This window comes from Anastrepha ludens, chromosome 6 (genome assembly GCF_028408465.1).
Source record: "Anastrepha ludens isolate Willacy chromosome 6, idAnaLude1.1, whole genome shotgun sequence".
Lineage (NCBI taxonomy): Eukaryota > Metazoa > Arthropoda > Insecta > Diptera > Tephritidae > Anastrepha > Anastrepha ludens.
In genome coordinates this window covers 28,128,082-28,147,974 of record NC_071502.1, presented here as the reverse complement: position 1 = coordinate 28,147,974, position 19,893 = coordinate 28,128,082, and the positions used below count along the sequence as shown (strand labels likewise).

At 32.5% G+C, this 19,893-nt stretch overlaps 1 protein-coding gene across 2 annotated transcripts in view; it reads left to right on the top strand.

Moving 5' to 3' along the window:
- LOC128868008 (pyruvate dehydrogenase (acetyl-transferring) kinase, mitochondrial) overlaps positions 1-19,893 on the top strand; it is a 72,283-nt gene that overhangs the window by 42,570 nt on the left and 9,820 nt on the right. The window contains exons 2-6 of one of the 2 annotated variants that reach the window (XM_054109703.1): positions 5,460-5,667; positions 9,446-9,636; positions 9,709-10,058; positions 10,134-10,358; positions 14,409-14,507. In XM_054109703.1, the coding sequence (XP_053965678.1) occupies positions 5,460-5,667; positions 9,446-9,636; positions 9,709-10,058; positions 10,134-10,358; positions 14,409-14,507 (1,073 nt within the window). Of the gene's footprint in view, positions 1-5,459; positions 5,668-9,445; positions 9,637-9,708; positions 10,059-10,133; positions 10,359-14,408; positions 17,539-19,893 lie in introns of those variants that run through there. The other variant, XM_054109702.1, reaches the window with a different exon arrangement.

Here is a 19,893-nt window from a genome sequence, read left to right as displayed (position 1 = left end):
GAACTATATTTTTATAAAAAATTAAAAAAAAAAAATTATCATGAAAGGCGTGACTCAATTATGTAACGCAAGTGTATATAAAATAATTATAACATTAGTTCTTACCATTTCGTCAATCTTACTTTAAAATAAAATGTAATAAACAAAACTCCATTTCTTTTGAAGTGAATGCATTGGTTTTTTAGGAACTGTCCCATTTTTTTTACGGAACATTGCTTCTTTTATGTGGTTGCATCAATTGGTTTCGTGGTGCCTGATTCCCTAGCAGTGATCGTCCTTGGCCGGCTATAAATCCAGGTCGTTCAGGTTGCGCAGAATCGAGTGTCGTGGAATTTTCGACTTATTACGTAACCGACTGCGCTGCCCCATATCCAGTTTTTCTGATTCTCAGATCTCAATTTTTTTGCTAGTATAATCGCCGAGATGAAAATTTGCATTGCCAGAAACTGCCATTTTCGCCCATTGCTGAGTTAGTTGGCCAGTTTTTTATGTAAAATTGTCGTTTCGTTGGTACGTGAAATGTTGATTTGTTCAAATTTATGTCGAGTCAATATTCTTGGATTGAATTGTCTACTTTCGCCCACAGAGGCCAACTTCTCCCCAGTTCGTGGGTGGGGATGAATGGGTGTTGCCCACCTGCTTCATTTCGGACAGAAATTCTTTTCAATAAAACGCTTTTTATGCAGCGAAAGACTGGAATTAAGCTAGAAAAATTTCCAAAGTGGTTCAAACATAAAGCGGTGCAGTTTGTCTGACCAAAATATCATATCGGGTGAAGACATTTTGAGTTGCAAGAAACAGTCAGACTTAAACTAACATACGATGCTTTGTATTTAGACCACCCGGTGCATCAGATAGAAGCATAAACAGAATTGTGACATAAATCAAATAATAAACAAAAAATGTAGGTTAGTTTAGCCAGTTTGCTTGTGGCCACCGAGTCACTAAGGCCTATTGTGATACCTCCATTTGATTTCCATCCCCTAAATAAGTTTTTAAAACCACTTAGATATTTTGAAGAAGGTAACTAGTCCCTCCAGTGAGACCTTTTTCAAATTTCTCAGGTTTTCCAAGAAAAAATCGCCAAGATATTTGGCACGGCTTCTTTGAAGGGCAAGACATTGACAGAGGAAGTGTTGTATCGATTCAATTTCTTCTTCATCTCCACAACTCCTGCAGAAGTCATTGTGAGGTACACGCATCCTACTGGCTAGGGTGCCAATAGTGCAGTGACCCGTTATAACACCTACGAAAAACAAGAACAACAAATTTCACATGCCCTTAACACCTACTCATCTAGCACCTCCCTGTCGAAACGGCATGTTTCCTGGGCCTACCTTCAGATGAGCCAGACGAAGACGACCGGTGATATACCCTGCATTGACGGGCTTGTATTACTGTTACAACAACAACAACAAATTTCATATTTAGGTTTCATAATTTATACAAAAATATAGTTGAAGAAATTATTTTTTTAGTCCGAGAAAAAGAATTATGTAATTTAGTCACAAATTTCACAATCTATCTATTGTTAGCTTTCCTACAGGGGTTTTGCTGCTGCTTTTGTACGCGTTCTCGTACTTTCTTGACCTCACTTGATAATTTTGTGGCGCTCTCTGGAATAATATTTTTGTCGTTGGTTGAGTTTTCTCTCATCAAATATGCAATCGCTCTTTCTCTCGCTAACAATGTTTCGCGATCATTCGTACATATTATATGGACACATTCATATGTATTACGAGCATGTGAATGCAGTGGCTCAGAGGCTACACTTTGTCTGTACAGCTGATCAGCGCAGCAGTGTGTTATATGTATGTATGTAAATGGCTTTATCAATAATGTTAGGAATGAAAAAAAATTGGTGTCGAATGATGCAAAAGTATTTACATATGTATGTACATATTTTCAACTTGTTTTCTTTAAAATGTTTAGTCACATCTAAGTTACGAAGATTTTGGTTTCATCTCTGACACGAAATTTGCTACATTTCCGACAATTGGTTGAGGTACTGTATTCATATACATATGTACATATATAAGTATGTATGTATGTAAATGCATTTACTTGGACCGCCTTCTCTTACCGAGTTTTTTGTTTAGCCAATTTTGTCTCATATCTCTCCACTGTGCCCGTTGATTTCATTATCTAATTTTATGTGAAACTCAATTGATTGCGTGCGGCAGCGTAAATGCTAGCAACTAAAAGCGAAAATTGCTCGAAGGTGCTGTATATCAGCTACAGTGGTTGTATTGTCAATAACTCTTATCTGGCAACTCGCAATAAGGCCATGCGTGTATGTGAGTTTGTAAAATGCCTTGGTAACGTCTGGACTCCATTCACCCGCCTCACTTGACTCACTTTATTTCAAGTGTTTGATGCTATCGTAAAACTGAGAGTCATAAATAAATATATGTATAAATAAAAAAAGAGTGTAGTACTTTACTGTTTTTGTATATCTGGTAACTGTTATACATACATACATATATGGATGTAGATAATTTGATTGAGTGCCCACAAAAGCTACCTACAAACATGCGTTTTTTTATTTACAGTCGTACGTACATATTTACTTAGTATTGTTTTGTTACTCATACGAGTATATTTTGATGAGTATTCTTGTTTTGATGAATTTTAAATTGTTTTTATGTTTTACTTTTGCCTTAACCGGTTATTGACTTCATTAACCTGAAGAAATGCAAATACCCATATCGGGGTTCAAAGTACGCACACGAAAGAAAGGTTGTCGAAATGGAGTGAATTCATTAAAATGCAATTTTGGTTAGTCCAAACTGGTTGTGAATTTCTTGGAAACTGCATACCTGCCTGCACATGGAATACATGTGGCTGCTAGGCTTGGCGCTTAATTATGTCCAGTGTAACTTTTGATGAAGTAAACAAATTAAAATTATAAAGGGAGTGCCAGCGCTAGTTTCGTGTTTAATTAAGAAAAGTAAACCTTTCGATTGTCATTCAAATGGCTGCCTACTCTGACCCTGCTGTAGCCCATTCTGTTAACTCAATTTTCCTCCTCTGAAGTATTTATGAATATTTCATTTGCTTTGCGGTGGTTATCGCAGAGTTCGAGAGCTGATGTGCATTTGTGTTAACAAAAATAGTAGTGCGACGAATTACCAAGTTTTAAATATTATTTTTTTCTTGTATTCAGTGTATTCTATAACAAAGCCCATATAACTCAAAGCTCCAAATTTCGTACACAATTCACAAAAATTCAACAAATTGGAGAGAAAAAAATTACATTAAAATCTCCAACTTTTTATTCAGAATTTTTAGAAAAATTCTGGATATCCAGTTTTATAGCCCATTCAATATTAGGGCAACAAATTGCAAGTTTCCAGTGGTTCGAAATTAATGTAGATTTTAGGCAATTCTTTTTTTTTCGCTGAGGTGTTGACATTTTCTTCGGTGTAAATAAACATACATACATATTCGGAGTACCTATAAAAAAAGTTGAAAGAAATAGAAAATAAAAAAGTATAAAATATAAATAAAAAATATTAAATACGAATACAACAAAATATAAAATAAAAATTTAGTGAGGTTAAAAAACAGATTTAGAAAAATAAAAAAAGATTTAGAAAAATAAAAGAAAAGATTTAGAAAAATAAAAAAAAAGGATTTAGAACAATAAAAGAAGAATTAAGAAATTACAAAAATAAAAGATTTAAATAAAAAAGGACTAAGAATAAAAAAATGTTTTTAAGTGGCTTTTTAGGTTTAAATAATAATAATAAATTTTTTTTTATTTAAAGCGAACGTGATGTATATTAAATTAAATAAATAAATATTAATTAAAAACAAAAGGAAATTAAATCCAAAAAAAAAATTCAGAATATTAAATAGAATTAAAAAAATTTGCATAAAAAAATTAAAAAAAAAAAATTAGAAACAAAATTTAAGAAAAAAAAAATTTAAGAAAAAGAAAAATTTAAGAAAAAAAAGTTTAAGAAAAAAAAATTTAGGAATAAAATTGAAATAAATAAAAAAAATAAAAACTAAAATAAAAAAAAATTAAAAAAGAAAATAAAAACATTAAAACAATAAAAAAAAATAAAAAAAAAAATAAAAAAGTAAATAAGAAAATTAAAGAAATAAATAAAAAAATTAAAAACAAAAATAACAAAATAAAAACTAAAAAAAATAAAAAAAAGATAAAAAAATTAAAATAAAAAAAAATATTAAAATTAGAATAAAAAAAAATTTAAAAAAAAAATAAAAAAAGTAAAAAAAATTACAAAAAAAATAAAAGTTAAAAAAATATAAAAAAATTAAAGAAGAAATAAAAGTAAAAAATAAATAAAAAAATTAAAAAAGATTTAAAAAAATAAAAGTTAAAAACAAATAAAAAAATTAAAAGAAAATAAAAGTTAAAAAAATTAAACAAAAAATTAAAAAATTAAAAAAAATTAAATAATAAAAAAAATTTAAAAATTAAAAAGAAATTACAAAAAAATTTAAAAGAAATGAAAAAAAATTTTAGATTCAAGAATTCAAAATATTTGAAGAAAACATCAAATAAAAAATAAAAAAAAATTAAAAATATTAAAAAACAAAAATTAGAAAAAAGTAAAAAGATTTCGAGGAAACTAAAAAACACAAAAATATTAAATGAAGTTAAAAAAAAGATTTAGAAAACGAAAAAAATAATAAAAAGATTAAAAAAAAAGGTTTGTAGAAATAAAGAAAATTTTTAAAGAAACTGGAAAAAACGATTAAATATAAATAAACAAATAAAATAAAATAAAAAAATATCAAACATAAATTTAAAAAGAGCAACTACATACAAAAAATGTAAAATAAAATAAAAAATAAAAAAAAAAAATTTTTAAAAACAAAAATTAAGTCATGTAAAAAAAATGAAAAAAAAGGATTTCGAAAGGATAAAAAGAAATAAACTTAAATAAAAAAAAAAATTTAAATACGAATTTTTTTAAGTTTGAAAGTTTGTTTAACTTGTTTTTTTAGTTTTTAAATATAATAATAATAATTAATATAACACTAAAATAATTTTATTTAAAGCATTACGTTCGCAACATATACTTTTTTCCGGGAAAATGAAAAAAAAATTAAATAAAAACAGTAAATCCTGTAAAAAATTTTACATAAAAATTTAAAAAATGTTTAATACAAATTAAAAAAAAAATGTGACTAAATAAATAAAATAAATCAAAACAAAAACTAAATCTAATCGAAACACATACCTTCAGTTTATAGGTCGCGTAAAATTGGGCTCTACTACGGTGGACGTGGTTTGGTTTATCCATTATTATCTAAAATTATCTTCATCATTACCTTCTAAATTTCTTATTTTTATTAAATATATTATAATTATTGAATTTACTAAATTTGTTATTATTATATTTATTATTTATTAGTATAAATTTGTATTAAAAAATTATTGTTATAAAATTTCCTTATTCATTAATTTCACTCTCTTCCAGGCCAAAATGCATGCGAGAAAAAGTCATTCATATTCCTGCGCAAAGAACTGCCCGTACGTTTGGCGAATATCATGAAGGAAATCGCACTACTGCCCGATCATTTGCTCAACACACGTTCCGTCAGCCAAGTGAGCTCATGGTATGTGCAGAGTTTCGAGGAGGTACTCGAATTTGAAAAGGCCGAACCGACACATAGCAACTTAGAGAAGTAAGTAATGCAAGATGAATGACAACAATGGCCGTCCGGCAATGTACTAATTTTAAGATAATAATAATTTTGTATTTATTTCCATGCATTGCGAATTTTTTTAATACACACATTTTTCGCTTCGTTTACAAACGAGTTAGATGTAGTTCCCACTTTCTGGGTGTTGATTTTAGCACTTGAACTCACAGTAAACTGCAAAGATTCTACATTTTAGCATCTTGAATGACTAACTCATTGTACGAGCCGGCATGCGGACAAACATTGCTCAATGCTAATAAATAAAATCTTCTTAATTGGCGCGATAACCGCTTACGCGATTTCGACCGATAAATAAAATACTTCTGAAAATATGCTTTGTATGGAAGAAAATTTTCAACATTCATCGTTTGCTAAAAGCGTTGTTCAAAATCAACACGATTTTTGAGCGACTTCTCACCTACATTTTATTTTAATAAAATTTAATGGGCTATAAAACTGCATACCCAGAAGTTCTTTGAAAATTCCGATAAAAAAGTTGAAAATTTTGATGATACTTTTTTGAAATTTGCTGAATTTTTGTGAATTTTATACAAAGTTTGGAAGTTTGATTTGTTTTAGATTAACAATAACAGACAAATAATAAAAAAATTACAAATTTCTGAAGGACACCAACCTACTCCGTCTTATCTGATCTAACTTACATCACCAGCCAGCCGAAAGCCTCTGCTCCTAGCGCTGCGTTTGCTTGAGTTTACTAATAATTTTACTATCATGTTAAGCTTTAAAAAACAAATATGTATATATATATATATAAATATGATTCTAGTACGGGCGATAGTCGTTGATGTTGTGAACAACATATTAAAATTTCAGAACCAATGATAATAAATCGTTCCTTGAATCCCAGAGCATTGAAAAACGTTGATAAGTCTCATCTACCAGTCCTCTGGCGAGCAAATAAAAAAGGCTGGATGACGCAAAATTTGTTTGAAGACTGGTTTAAAAATTGTTTTATTCTAGAAGTCGAAAAGTTTTTGAAGAGAAAAAAATTGAGCTTTAAAGTTTTATTGCTCATTGATAAAGCAGGTAGCCATAGTAGAGAGTTGAATCATCCTAACGTAAAAATTGTGTTTTTCCTCCAAATTGTACGTCATTGATCCAACCATTAGATCAAGGAATCATTGCAACAACCAAGGCATACTACATACGACTAGCATTCCAAAAAAATTTCGAAAAACTGGAAAACGATAAAAATGTAACGCTTACTCAAACTTGGAAAGAGTTTTCTATTTTAGATTGTGTCACAACTATAGCTGTGGCTTGCAAGGAATTAAAATAGTCTACACTTCATGCGTGTTGGAAACCTTTGTTACCGCAAATGATCCAGAGCGGAAGCTGTGCCCCATTTGAGGAAGCAGAATTTAGCAGAATAATATCGTTTGCTTCTAATTTACGGGGGACAGGGGACGGATTTTGTGATATGAACATTGATGATGTTCGGGAACTATTTGAAGAGCAAACTTTGAATGAGGAAGAACTAATTGAATACCTCCAACTTCGATCACCTCGATGATGCGGAAAACATTTGTAATATTACAACGGTTCCTCATTTAAATTTAATTGATCTGGATGAAGGAATAGCTTTAGCTAAAAAATTGGAAAATTTTTTCGTTGAAAAAGATTCTTCAGTTGTACGTAGCGGAAAATTTAAAAGAGAATTGAATAGTTCCTTAGCTCCTTATAGAGAAATTCTGAAAGAATTGCAAGATCGAAATAGGCAGGTAGTTTCTACTACGTGAGATAACCTTTGTAATGATGGAGAAATAACTAGTGAAGAGGAGTTTCAACCAACCTGGAGAATAAAAAGTAGATTAGCTGTAATTTCTGATGAGAGTGATGATGAAAATTAATTTTGTAACCGTAATAAGCTGTTTCTACTTCTTTTATACTATGTAATTATTATTATTAGTCTTTGAATATATTTTTGTTGTATTTTTTAATTTTTGTATTTCATCATAAATTTGAATTTAATTTATTTTTCTTAATAAAAACTTCAAGGTAACTTACTTTTTCATTTATGTAGTATTTGGAACGGAATTTCAGCTATCATAAAATTTTACACCTTAAGGGGTTAGGTGGGTTACAGAGGTTCAAAAAAGGGTATTTTTACTATTTTTTTTTTATATATACAATCATATATTTTATTTAAACAATTCAGCATATCAAAGATACATATTTAAACAGTATTTTGTGAAATTTTTATTTAAAAATTCCGAAAACTCAGCCGTTGGTACCTCATCTCCCTTCACGTCTCACAAAAAAATGCTCTTGCCGTGGACAGCATAACTCATTATTGGTTCATCTAAAATCAAACAACCAAAAATATTTCGTTAGTACACTGGACGAAGGAAAAAAAAAAAGTTTAATTTGAATTTTTGACAGACTTTGAACAAAAAAACACATTTTTTGGTCAAATTTTCGTCATGTGTTGGCTCGAAAAAATTAGTTGTAATAAAAAAAAAAAAAAAATCCTTCGTTCAATAACTTGATAATGTTATTCCAAAGATGTGTGCAAAATTTGAACAAAATCGCTTCATAACTTTTCGAGAATTCGTGTCCACCGACTTAAAAAATCGAGTTTTGAGATAAACGCGTTTAAAAACGAAACGCTGCACTGACATGGCCTGATGGGCGGAACTGAAGGGTCTATCTCGTAGAATTTTACTCGGATGAATTTGAAATTTTAGGAGAATATTTTAAACATATTATACTATTTAATAAGACAAAAAAAAAAAAAAAATCGATTTTTTGAAATTTTCAAACCCACCTAACCCCTTAAGATTTGGTTTCGATATAACACGGTACGAATTAGCCGTGTTATACGAGGGACGCCTGTATTTTGTTTTTGCATTAGCATTAGCATTTATACATCATATTTTGACTTGGCTTTAGCAGAATTTAAAAAAAAAAAATTAATATTTGCAAAAATCAATTGGACAAGAGAAATTAGTTTTATTAGTAAATAATCTTGTGCCTGATCGAAGATTTTCAAAATTAACAACATGGCGGCCCCAGGAAATATTTTTCAGATTTTCGAGAAAAAAACCGACAATTAATTGTTTAAAAACATCGAAATTTTTGAAAAAAAAAAATCCTTCGATACGGTACAAGTTTTTTATGTTTTTCCAAGCAGTATAAATTTTATTGTAATCTACCAAGCGGCTTTTAAGTTGCAGTGATCACCAATTCGAAAAACATAGTTTTAATAAAAACGCATTTAAAGTTTTGCTATCGATTTATGGAGTTACATGAATTATTTAATTACTTACACTGTGTCATCTATTCCTAGGCCATATAATAGTTCTTCGGCCGCCATAGCAGCTTCTAAAATATCGATTTGCTCCGGAGTGCCCGAGCGCCCTTTATTAATTGTTGAATAACTCGAAAAGTATTTGTCGGATTCACTTCAAATTTTCACACAATATTTTTATGATATTTTACTTTAACTTTAACTTAACTTAATGCAAAAAAATCCAATTTCTTTTTTAATTCTGACTACCCCTAACCCTTAACGAACTGTATTGTAAAAAGATGAACCAACTTAATTATGTAAGCATAGGCGTGGCTTTCAATAATTTATAACTGCACTTACTACGTAGATACTCACCTATACTTGCATGTATGCATTTAACTGCATATGCAAAATACGAATTAGGTATGCGCGTGCAATAATAATACATTTACTTAGGCATTTAATTATTCAATTCGATTGTATTCATTGTTCATTGTTCTATTTTAGGTTCTGCAACACTTTGGTGCACATTCGCAATCGTCACAGTGACGTGGTGCAAACCATGGCGCAGGGCGTCATCGAAATGAAGGAGCATCAGGGTGGTAGCGTCGATTGCGGCATGGAATCATCGATACAATACTTTCTGGATCGCCTGTACATGTCACGCATCAGCATACGCATGCTAATCAATCAGCATAGTGAGTGAACTGGCTTATGCGTTAACTGGTGATTTTTGTAAATTTTAATAATCATTTATTATTTCCACGCAGCTATACTATTTGGTCAGTTCCCCAATGAACAGGGCCGTCATATCGGTTGCTTAGATCCGGCTTGCCAGATCTCGTCGGTGGTAAAAGACGCTTACGAAAATGCACGTTTTCTCTGCGATCAGTACTACCTGATCAGTCCGGAGCTGGAAATTACCGAACATAATCCGCATGATAAAGAAAATAAACCCATACGCACCGTTTATGTGCCCTCGCATTTATATCATATGCTTTTTGAGTTGTTCAAGAACTCGATGCGTGCCGTTGTCGAGAATAATGATCAGGACAAATGTGAAAGGCTGCCATCTATCAAGGTGCTGATAGCGGAAGGCAAGGAGGATATATGTGTGAAGGTATGTAGTAGAAGCGGATGATTGATAACTTTTTAGTAAATATATGAAATATTTTTGAAATTCTTACTACCTTAGATCTCCGACCAAGGTGGCGGCATTCCACGCTCTCAAACCGATCAGCTGTTCAAGTATATGTACAGTACAGCGCCACAGCCATCTAAATCTGATCTACACACAGTGCCGTTGGCCGGCTATGGCTATGGATTGCCTATTTCACGTTTGTATGCGCGTTACTTCCACGGTGACATAGTGTTGTTGTCGTGTGAGGGCTATGGCACCGATGCAATCATTTACATGAAGGTACATATTTCAAATAGCCATAAGTTGTTGTAAAAACCGATTTGGGGATTTGCGAAAGTGTACTGATGCTTTCCATTTCAATTCAACGGGGCTATTCTATTCGGGTCATGTTCTTCGATTTCGATGTAACTGAAATATGTTGCTCTTTGGTCAAAATAATGAGACACGTATTTTTTTGTTCGCACGAAAAAAAATTTTTTCAAGAGTTATCGGCAATTTTGTTTTTCGGCTCAAACTCGATTTTTTTTAATTATATAAGAAAACATTTTTTTTAAATGCCCATAACTGAGTCAAAAATGAACCGATTTTAATAATTCTGGGTTCAAAATGATCGTAATTACTTACACGAGCGACTTCATGTAGAAACAATTGCAAAAAAAGTAGTTGACAATTTTTTATTTAGCAAGAAAGAAAAAAAAATCTAAATTTTTTCGAAATTCAATATTTCAAAAAGTGTATTTTTTTTTTATAACTTTTTCCAAATCAAGAGGACACCTCAAACTTCAATTAAGCTGAATGCCCAGTAGCTAAAATGCGTTGTTTTTGAGTAAAAAACCTGTTTCGCACTTTTTGTTTTTTGCAAAATAAAACATTTTCAACTACTTTTTTGCAACTGTTTCTACATGAAATCGCTCGTGTAAGTAATGACGATCATTTTGAACCCAAAATTATTAAAATCGGTTCATTTTTGACTAAGTTATGAGCATTTAAAAAAATTCTTATATTATTTAAAAAAAAATCGATTTTGAGCCGAAAAACAAAATTGCCGATAAAGCTTGAAAAAAAATTTTTCGGGCGAACAAAAAAATACGTGTCTCATTATTTTGACCAAAGAGCAACATATTTGAGTTACATCGAAATCGAAGAACATGTCCCGAATAGCCCTTTTGAATTGAAATGGAAAGCATCTACTGCGATTATCAAATTCATTTTAGTCAGAGCTACATTTATCAATGTATTTAAAAGATTAGAGCAAGCAAACTAGAAATTGTTGCTGTAACAGCTTAATCAACCCTTCCAGTGCGATGTAGTCACCCACCGTCTGCGTCTAGCGCATCTAAAACTTCCTGTTTCGACAGATTGGATTCAGAGGAAGAGGAATGTTAGCTGCGTAGGTTTGATCGAGCATGTGAAAAGGTGTTTTCTTTTTGGTGGGTGAGGTAGGGTTCAATGTGTCTTCGCACATACAGCGACCGTCGTCTACTGCGTCGTGTGATGTGGCCACTAAAACGATCCCTCCTCTCCTTCTGGGGAGACACCCTTCCCGGAACTGCTTGCTATATTACTTCGGGACCGCCCAGAACGGCATCCATAAAGAACCAATTCTATTCACCCACGTCTGGGTCCATTATATTTGTAGCCAGCTTTCATACTATAGGCTCGTCTTCTTGTGTCTCTTCTATCTGTGCGGCTTCGCTTTGCTGCACTGTGTCGAGGTCAATATTTTTTTTTTCGTAGTACGTTCTCGATGTATTTCTTTACCGCGTTCCAGCTGTCCTCGTGTTCGAGCATTTTGCTGATTATGTTGCTCGGCGCGATGTCGCCAATCTGCTTCCTCAGAGCATCTCTTTCCGCGAGCCATCTGTCGCAACTAAAGCATGTGTATTCGGCGTCATCGTTCGGTGCTTCGCATAATATGCACCTGGAATCGGTTACCTTGCCCTCCAGAAGCATCCTGGATAAGTAGGAGTTTAACCTGCTACAGTATCCGAAATGCAATTGTGGCCAAAGTGCACCAGTTTACTAGGCATTTTTCTTTACCCACGACGCTCTCTTTATAAGCTCGCATTATAAGTGCAGCGAACTGGATAAGGTGTGGAAACTTGTCTCGCAATAAAGCAATTCAAGTTAAATAAGTTCAATAAAACTTCCAGCTAATTGCTCTTAAATTACGACTGCATATTTATTTTAAAGGGTCTTTCAAAAGACGCGACTAAATGTTATTGAAAATTTAAATTCTTTCAGGTTTCACTATTTTTATTCAAAATACGGTTATTATCAATTATATGTAAAAATGACATCACTTAAATGTTCACCAGGGCACAAAGACCAAAAGGTCGAAGTGCGAACCCCCAATAAATCTAAATGCCCACCATGAGCACGTCTACAGGTAAAATTCGCCAAACAGTCGCCGTCGATTCATGAATGCCCAATTGTTGAGAACGTCGTGATATCGATTCTGACGGTTGTTCAGCAACACTTTGCGTAACAGCAGCAATTTCTCAAAAGAACATCCAGTTTCTTGTCTGCCAGTTCTTTTTCTATCCCTGCCAGTGCCAGTTTCTTGAAATTTTTCACCAAACTGTGAATTTTCAACTCATTCGTACGATTATTTCCGCCAAAAAAAATCACGAATTTTGCGAAAGATTTGTATGATTTGTATGATAAGTTTCAATTATTTTAACGCGTTGCATCCATGGCTAAAATTGTGCATCTGTTGTTGTTGTTGTAGCAGCATAAACATTCCCCATACTTACATACGGGGAATGCTGCTGGAGTGACAGTCCTTGGCCGGATATAAATCCGGGTCGTTTCGGTAACGTAGAACCGAAAGTCGTGGAAACGACATCTGTCTACTTGGCAAATGTCAAAGATGTCTTTAAAAAAGGTACCGTCTAGGAATTATTCCCCACTGACATCTAGGCGTCACTTTTGAAAGACCCTTTACATGTGCATTCATTTATCTTATCTTTCACGTATAAAACATGTTTTTAAGTCACTTTTTTTTAATTATCGGAATGGTTTGTGAGTGGTGGACGATTTCTGTTGGCGAATAATATTCAGCTAATTGTATTGATTTCAAGCGCGTTTACTTTACTGGCCGATAATTGATTTGTTTAAATTTTATTTGCTTAATTACACATTTCCAGTAGTGGACACTGAAATCTGGACACCCAAAAATCCACACAATTTTTATTGTACCCCATAACCTTTTTAACCTTTAGATAATAAGTGCTCACTGGTACTGGAGTGTATCGAGAAACCGAATCTGTTAGTACGCGCAATCGCATCCGACTAATTTAGGTCCCAGGACACAGGGATTTAACTGGGAATGAAATAGAGGACGCATAGCCAGAGCGGCCGCAGCCTCGTCATTAAAAGGGCGCGAGCCCTTCCATACTATGTATGCCCTATGCCCTTCCATCAAGGAGAAACTTAGGAGTGAAGAGCTAAGGCTAAGAGAGGCTAGCTGGCACCAAACTATGAGGCTACGCCTGGCGTAACACCTATAGGGGGGTACAACCAAAAGAGGTTTAAAAATCTCATAATTCTTCCCAAGGATAAACTATGAATGCTCACGGACATATAATCGAGATATGGTCCATTGATTCGTGTTGTTTCTGCGACCAATCCCAGGAGACTCCAACCTTTCTATGATATGCTAGATAGTTGAGGAACTAATAGCAACAATTTCTGCAATTTTTCGTTGGCTTTTGCCCTCTTTATGATGACGAATAAGGACTTCCCTGTTTTCACGTGAGGTCCGTTTGGCCATTTTAAAGAATTTAAATTTTTTTAACTGTTCTTTACAAAAATTTTTTGAGAATGACTTAAGACGCTATGCTCAACTAAACAAAAAAATAAAAAAAACACCGTTATTGCATTCTCAGAGAAAATATAAAAGGCACTGCATCATTTAAGCTGTGAGCATATTCTGATGAGAAAACTATTTGTTTCTATACTTTTTCAGCAAACTTTGTTTTTGTTATTATTGTTCTTTCTGCAGTGGTAAACAATACATACATACTATCTCATTACAAGTCGTATACATTTTTTTTATTCAATTTAATAAACATCGAGTCATTTTTTTTTTCTTCTAAAAAAGTATTACCTGCATCAAATAAGCTGTGAGTCACTGTATATGTGAATGTATTATAAGGCAAAAACCGCTTACAAGGCGATCACTTATATTTCTAAAGCTAAAATCTTGCAGTGAACGAAATTATATGCAAATATCTACAATAACAAATCTACGAATTTCTACAAAAAAAAAAAAAAAAAATTTATTTCACCCAACTAACTAATTTCCATCTATTCTTCACTCCACAGGCGCTTTCAGATGAAGCCAACGAACTATTGCCGATATTCAACAAGACGAGCTCCAAATTTTATCGCGCCACAGTGCCCACCGGCGATTGGTCAAATCAGGTAAAACATCCGAAAAAGAAACCGAATGAATTGGATGTACTTGCTGCGTAATGAATGAATGTGTGATATGTGGAGCCCACAAACCACTCGCTCATCCCCCTCAATCATTGCGCTCCCTGTTTTTTTTTTTTTTGTGTTTTAAATAACCTGTGGTTTGTCAGCCGCCCAGAAAGAAATCCCAAAAATCCAGCTGAAATGCATTACTAAACGAAACTCTCTTATTGTGTTCGGAACAAATTTGAAGAAACTAATGAATAACGAATTTGTGTAATTTCTAGAATCATCGGAAGACATACATATATACATAATACATATTTACGTTTTTTGTTATATTTAGTTATACACGAATAATCGTACACATCGCATAAAATATTTGGTTACGCTAAAAAACAACAAACATTTGTACGCACGTAGACACACAATTAGGAAATGATAAGCAAATTGTGTTTGTTTTATTTATGACTATCGCTTTTATTTTGAACAAATAAATATTTGCATTTGCATTTGCATGGATGGATGCGCACGTAAGGACTCTACATTCAAATAACGGGCGCCTATAAAATAAATTCTTGTTAATATTTGTTAGTAATAGGCACGTTTTTTGTTTTTGTAACCATCGCTTTTATAAACATGAAAAATTTCGATTTTATAGGCTGTTATAAAGAAAATTTATTAAATTAGGTTTACATTCCAAAATTTGTAAAATTAAAAAATGAAAAAAATGCAAAATAAATAGCAAACTTAGGCTGTTTAGCAAAAAAACGTATGTAGTCAAAAAATTAGCTACCAACGAAACTTCGAAGCTTTTAAAAATGTTGATTAGAAACAATATACAGCAGTGGCGGCCGTATTCTCTCTCGGTCGCTGCGCTTGGAAGTGCCTTTAATGCAATGTCACATAAATATGCATGCAAGGTTATTATATATGTAGGTGTATATATGTACATATGTACATACATAGTAGTATGCCAAACGATCGAGTAATTGAACATTTAAGGGGGTATTCTGGTCTAGACGCCTTAATTTTACGTATTTTTAAAACTACATAAGATAAAAAAAATGAAAAACACTTTTACTATTAAATTTTTTACGATTTTTTATTAATATTGGAAAAGTATAAAAAAAGTGGGGGCTACATAAAAAACGGTGCTCCATGGTTGACATGATTCCAACCCTTGTAGTAATCTAAAACAAACAAATTAAAAAAATTCTTCATTAGTTCGGATGTCGCTATCGGATTACGCCAAATCAAAGAAAAAACTCACAAAATGGCGTTAACTTGGAAAAAAAAAGAAATTTTTTTACCCTCTTTTTTTACCTTTCCAAATTTTTTCAAAATTCTTCAAACTTAAATTTTTCAAAATCCGAGGCAGGCGCGATGGACAGATGTATAATAAAAAATTCTGATCAAACTTCAAAGCGATCGGTCAAGTAGAATTTGAGATATCATGACGACCATCTCAAAAAAGGTAGTTTTGAGAAAATCGCGCTTGAAGTTTGAGCAACAATTCCAATAGAATAACTCATAATATTCACTACTCACTCTGGATTAAATGGCGATATATTTCCCGGTATATATTATAGCAGTATAAAATATACATATATAATTGGCGCTACACCCTCTTTGGGTGTTTGGCCGAGCTCCTCCTCCCATTTGTGGTATGCGTCTTGATGTTGTTCCACAACTGGAGGGATCTACAGTTTCAAGCCGACTCCGAACGGCAGATATTTTTATGAGGAACTTTTTCATGGCAGAAGTACACGCGGAGGTTTGCCATTGCCTGTCGAGGGGCGACCGATATTAGAAAAATGTTTTTCTTAATTTTGGCGTTTCACCGAGATTCGAACCTACGTTCTCTCTGTGTATTCCGAATGGTAGTCACGCACCAACACATTCGTCTACGGCGCCATATATGTATATGTACATAGAATAAATAACGGTTGTGTGGGATATAAAAGATTTTCTGGAAAGAATGAGTTCCCAAGTCGTCCGGTAACATCTGCCGTTCATTGCGCGATTCGCTCCACTCGGCCGGCTTAGATGCCACGTTACAAAATTCGCTGTATCTCCGAAAATAATTTGAATTTTGAAAAATCCGTTAAAGGGCATATTTTTGAAGGTATAAACTTTAAAAAAATATGCAAAAAAAAATCGATTTTTTCAAGTTTCTAGACCAGAATACCCCTTTAAAAGCCAGACATTGAGGTGCATATTTACGCTATCAGCGGACGTGACGAATCATTTTCATTTGCAAAATATAATAGAAAAATGTGTTGAATACTAAATAATCAGGTTGTTGACGATTCTATTTTGTGGTGATATTCAAGATGAGTGAGCGGCGTATACAGTGTCGGACAAAACATATTCAACTCATTCATACTTCGATGTAATTATATTTGCCTAACGTGAAATGTCATTTCAATGAGTTGGTAGAAATGTTTTTTCGCCACGTTTCGTACCCTCCCACAATCACACCCACCGCGGGTGCGCCAGGTGACGTTCACTTTCGTTATTCATGAAAGCTAAATCACAAGTATAGTCAAGAATTTAACGGTATGAAAACGCAGTCCAAAATCGACCACTGGCTGCCGGACTAAAATATGTAGTTTGAAAAGAGTACTTTTGTACTGTGTCAATCCTGTTTCAAGTAGCAGGTAGCAAAAAGTAGTAAGTCTTGAACTACCCTATATTAATAAGCAGCCACTGCAAAAAGCTAAGCTATAAGCATCAAAAATAAAATAAAAAATGTAAATTTACAATTTACGAAAAACGAAAATTATTAAAATTCACCAAGCCAAAATTGTTTACTTTTTAATATAACTATTTTAACTGCAACTATTTATGGATATACTATTTTTTTTAGGTTTATTTAAGTGAAATTTTACCTATATTTGTTGTTATCTACGCTTTTACTATTTATTAAGAAATAAACACAAGCATGCATACCTACAGGCATCTATCAAGAAATGTATTGAGTTGAAAAATAAAAAATAATTAAAAAAAAAATATAAATAAAAATTTGTTAAAACCATTTGTAGTGCTTTTCTTTTGATTTTTATGTAAGTTTTATTTGTGTGCTGTGTCCTTTAGCTGCTTTGTTGTTATTTGTAGTAATTAATGAGCTTATTTTCAACACAATTTTCGCTCAAGCTACACAAAAAATATTAGTTTGGGGCAAAAGAAATCCATCCAAAAATTGTATTATGGTCGCTCTTTAGCTTCTGAGCGCTGCTACTACGACTACTGAAATGCCGGTTAAGTTCGTTTATTTCTGTGATTTTTTTTTTCGACAATTTCTTAAACATCAAAAAAATGCCCAAACGGCATCGACGAAACCAAAATTGCACGTAATTACAATAGTTTTTAGATAAATTTTTATATAAGGTGTAACCACCGAAATTTCGACGTTTTTTCATGAATTTTTTTTAAAAAGTAAATAAAATGCGATCGTTTTAAAGTTTTTACATGTTTTTATTGGTGTTTTGAAGCATTTAAAACAAATTTTTTAAAGTTAATTTTATATTAATTTGTTTAAAATTTTTAACGTCAAAATGGAGACCTTAAAAAAAAGATGAGTTGGTTCGGGGAAACACACAGCCTTCCAAAGTCAACTGAAATAAAAAATTGAAAGAGATTATTATTCTGTAGACTTTATTTTAGGTCCCGAACCTAAAATATACATAAAATTAAAAAAAGAAACAAAAACAAAATGGCGGACTTGTGAAAAAAGTTCTCAACATCTAATTTTTTTTCGTCATAAATTGTTTAAATTAAATAGTTTATTAATAAAAAATTAAATGCTTTGAAGGTCCGGGATCTAGATATGTGTGTCTAGAATAACGGGTTAAATTTTTAGCCAAATCGGTTTAATAGTTTTGAGTCAGTGATTACCAGAAATTTCGATAACATGGTTTTGAGAAAAACGCGTTTAAAGTTTCGATAATAAAAGAGGGGACAGTCAGAGCAGCTGCTGCTGGCGTGTCACACGCTTTCATACACACTACGGCGCGCTCTCTTATTTTAGCTATAACTTTAAAAATAATTAAAATTTTTTTCTGAATTTTTTAAGATGTTTTTCTTCCGAAACACAAAAAATTCGATTTTTGAACCCGTCACACCGGGCTACTACCATAATAGTATCGCGGAAGCAGTGGTCTACCCAGGACTGTCATGCTAAGAAAGAATAAAGAAGAAGTTCTTACAGCATCGGCACCAGAAACACCATTCACAATTTCAGTGGCCTGGCTTGCATTTTCGCATTTATCAAAAAAAAAAAAAATTGGAAAATATGCAAAATTTTCTCTTTGCTGACTTTGCTAACACCCTGTAACTCACAACTGAAGGGGTTAAAGGGGTAGTCAGAGACATGAAAAAATTATGATTTCAATAATTTTTTTTCTCGCTAGTCAATTTTTTTTTTTTTTCAAAAATAAAAACTATGCATTAATACTTTATGTTTCGACTTGACTTTAGCAAAATTTCAAAAAAAAAAAAAAATTTAATAATTGTAAAAGTTATCGCCATTTGCGTGGAGCCCGTTTCTCCAGAAGTCCCTTGCGGTGATCATCACAAGTCCTTGGAGATTCATCCAAAAAAAAAAAAAAAATGGGGCAAAAGAAATTCGTTTTATTAGTAGATAATCTTGTGCCTGATCGAAGCTTTGTTTTCAAAATTAATATGGCGGCTTCAGGAAATATTTTTCAGATTTTCGAGAAAAAACCTAAGAATTAATTGTTAATTGAAATTTTTGAAAAAAAAAATCCTTCGATTCGGCACAAGTTTTTTATGTTTTTCAAAAGCAGTATAAATTTTATTGAAATCTACCAAGTGGTTTTTAAGTTACAGTGATCACCAGTTCAAAAAAGAAAAAACGCATTGAAGGGGACAGATACCTGTTTTTTTTATTTTCCCTGATTTTCATTAAAATTATTTAAAATGAAGAAGTTAATATATTTCTTCCAAAATTGGCATACAGTTTATTTATATAGGGTGGGCCATGTAAAATTTGCTTTTTGAATCGGCTATAAAAAAAAAAAACTAATCAATATTTTTTCAAACCTTTTTTTTTATTTTGAAGATTGAACATTGTCATTTATGAATGAAAAATAATATCGTTCAAATGACTGCCACGACTGGCTTTACAGTAGGCCATTCGATCAACCCAATTTTTAAGCACATTTTCGATTGTTTGGGTTCCAATTTATGAATGGCAACTTCGATTTCGTGTTTTAAAGCATCAATCGTCTCTGGATGGTTCGCATAGCATTTGTCCTTAACGGCTCCCCACAAAAAATAGTCCAACGGGCTTAAATCACAGCTCCGAGGCGGCCATTTGATATCGGAATTTCGGCTGATTATTCGGTTTTCAAAAACGGTAGCCAAAAGT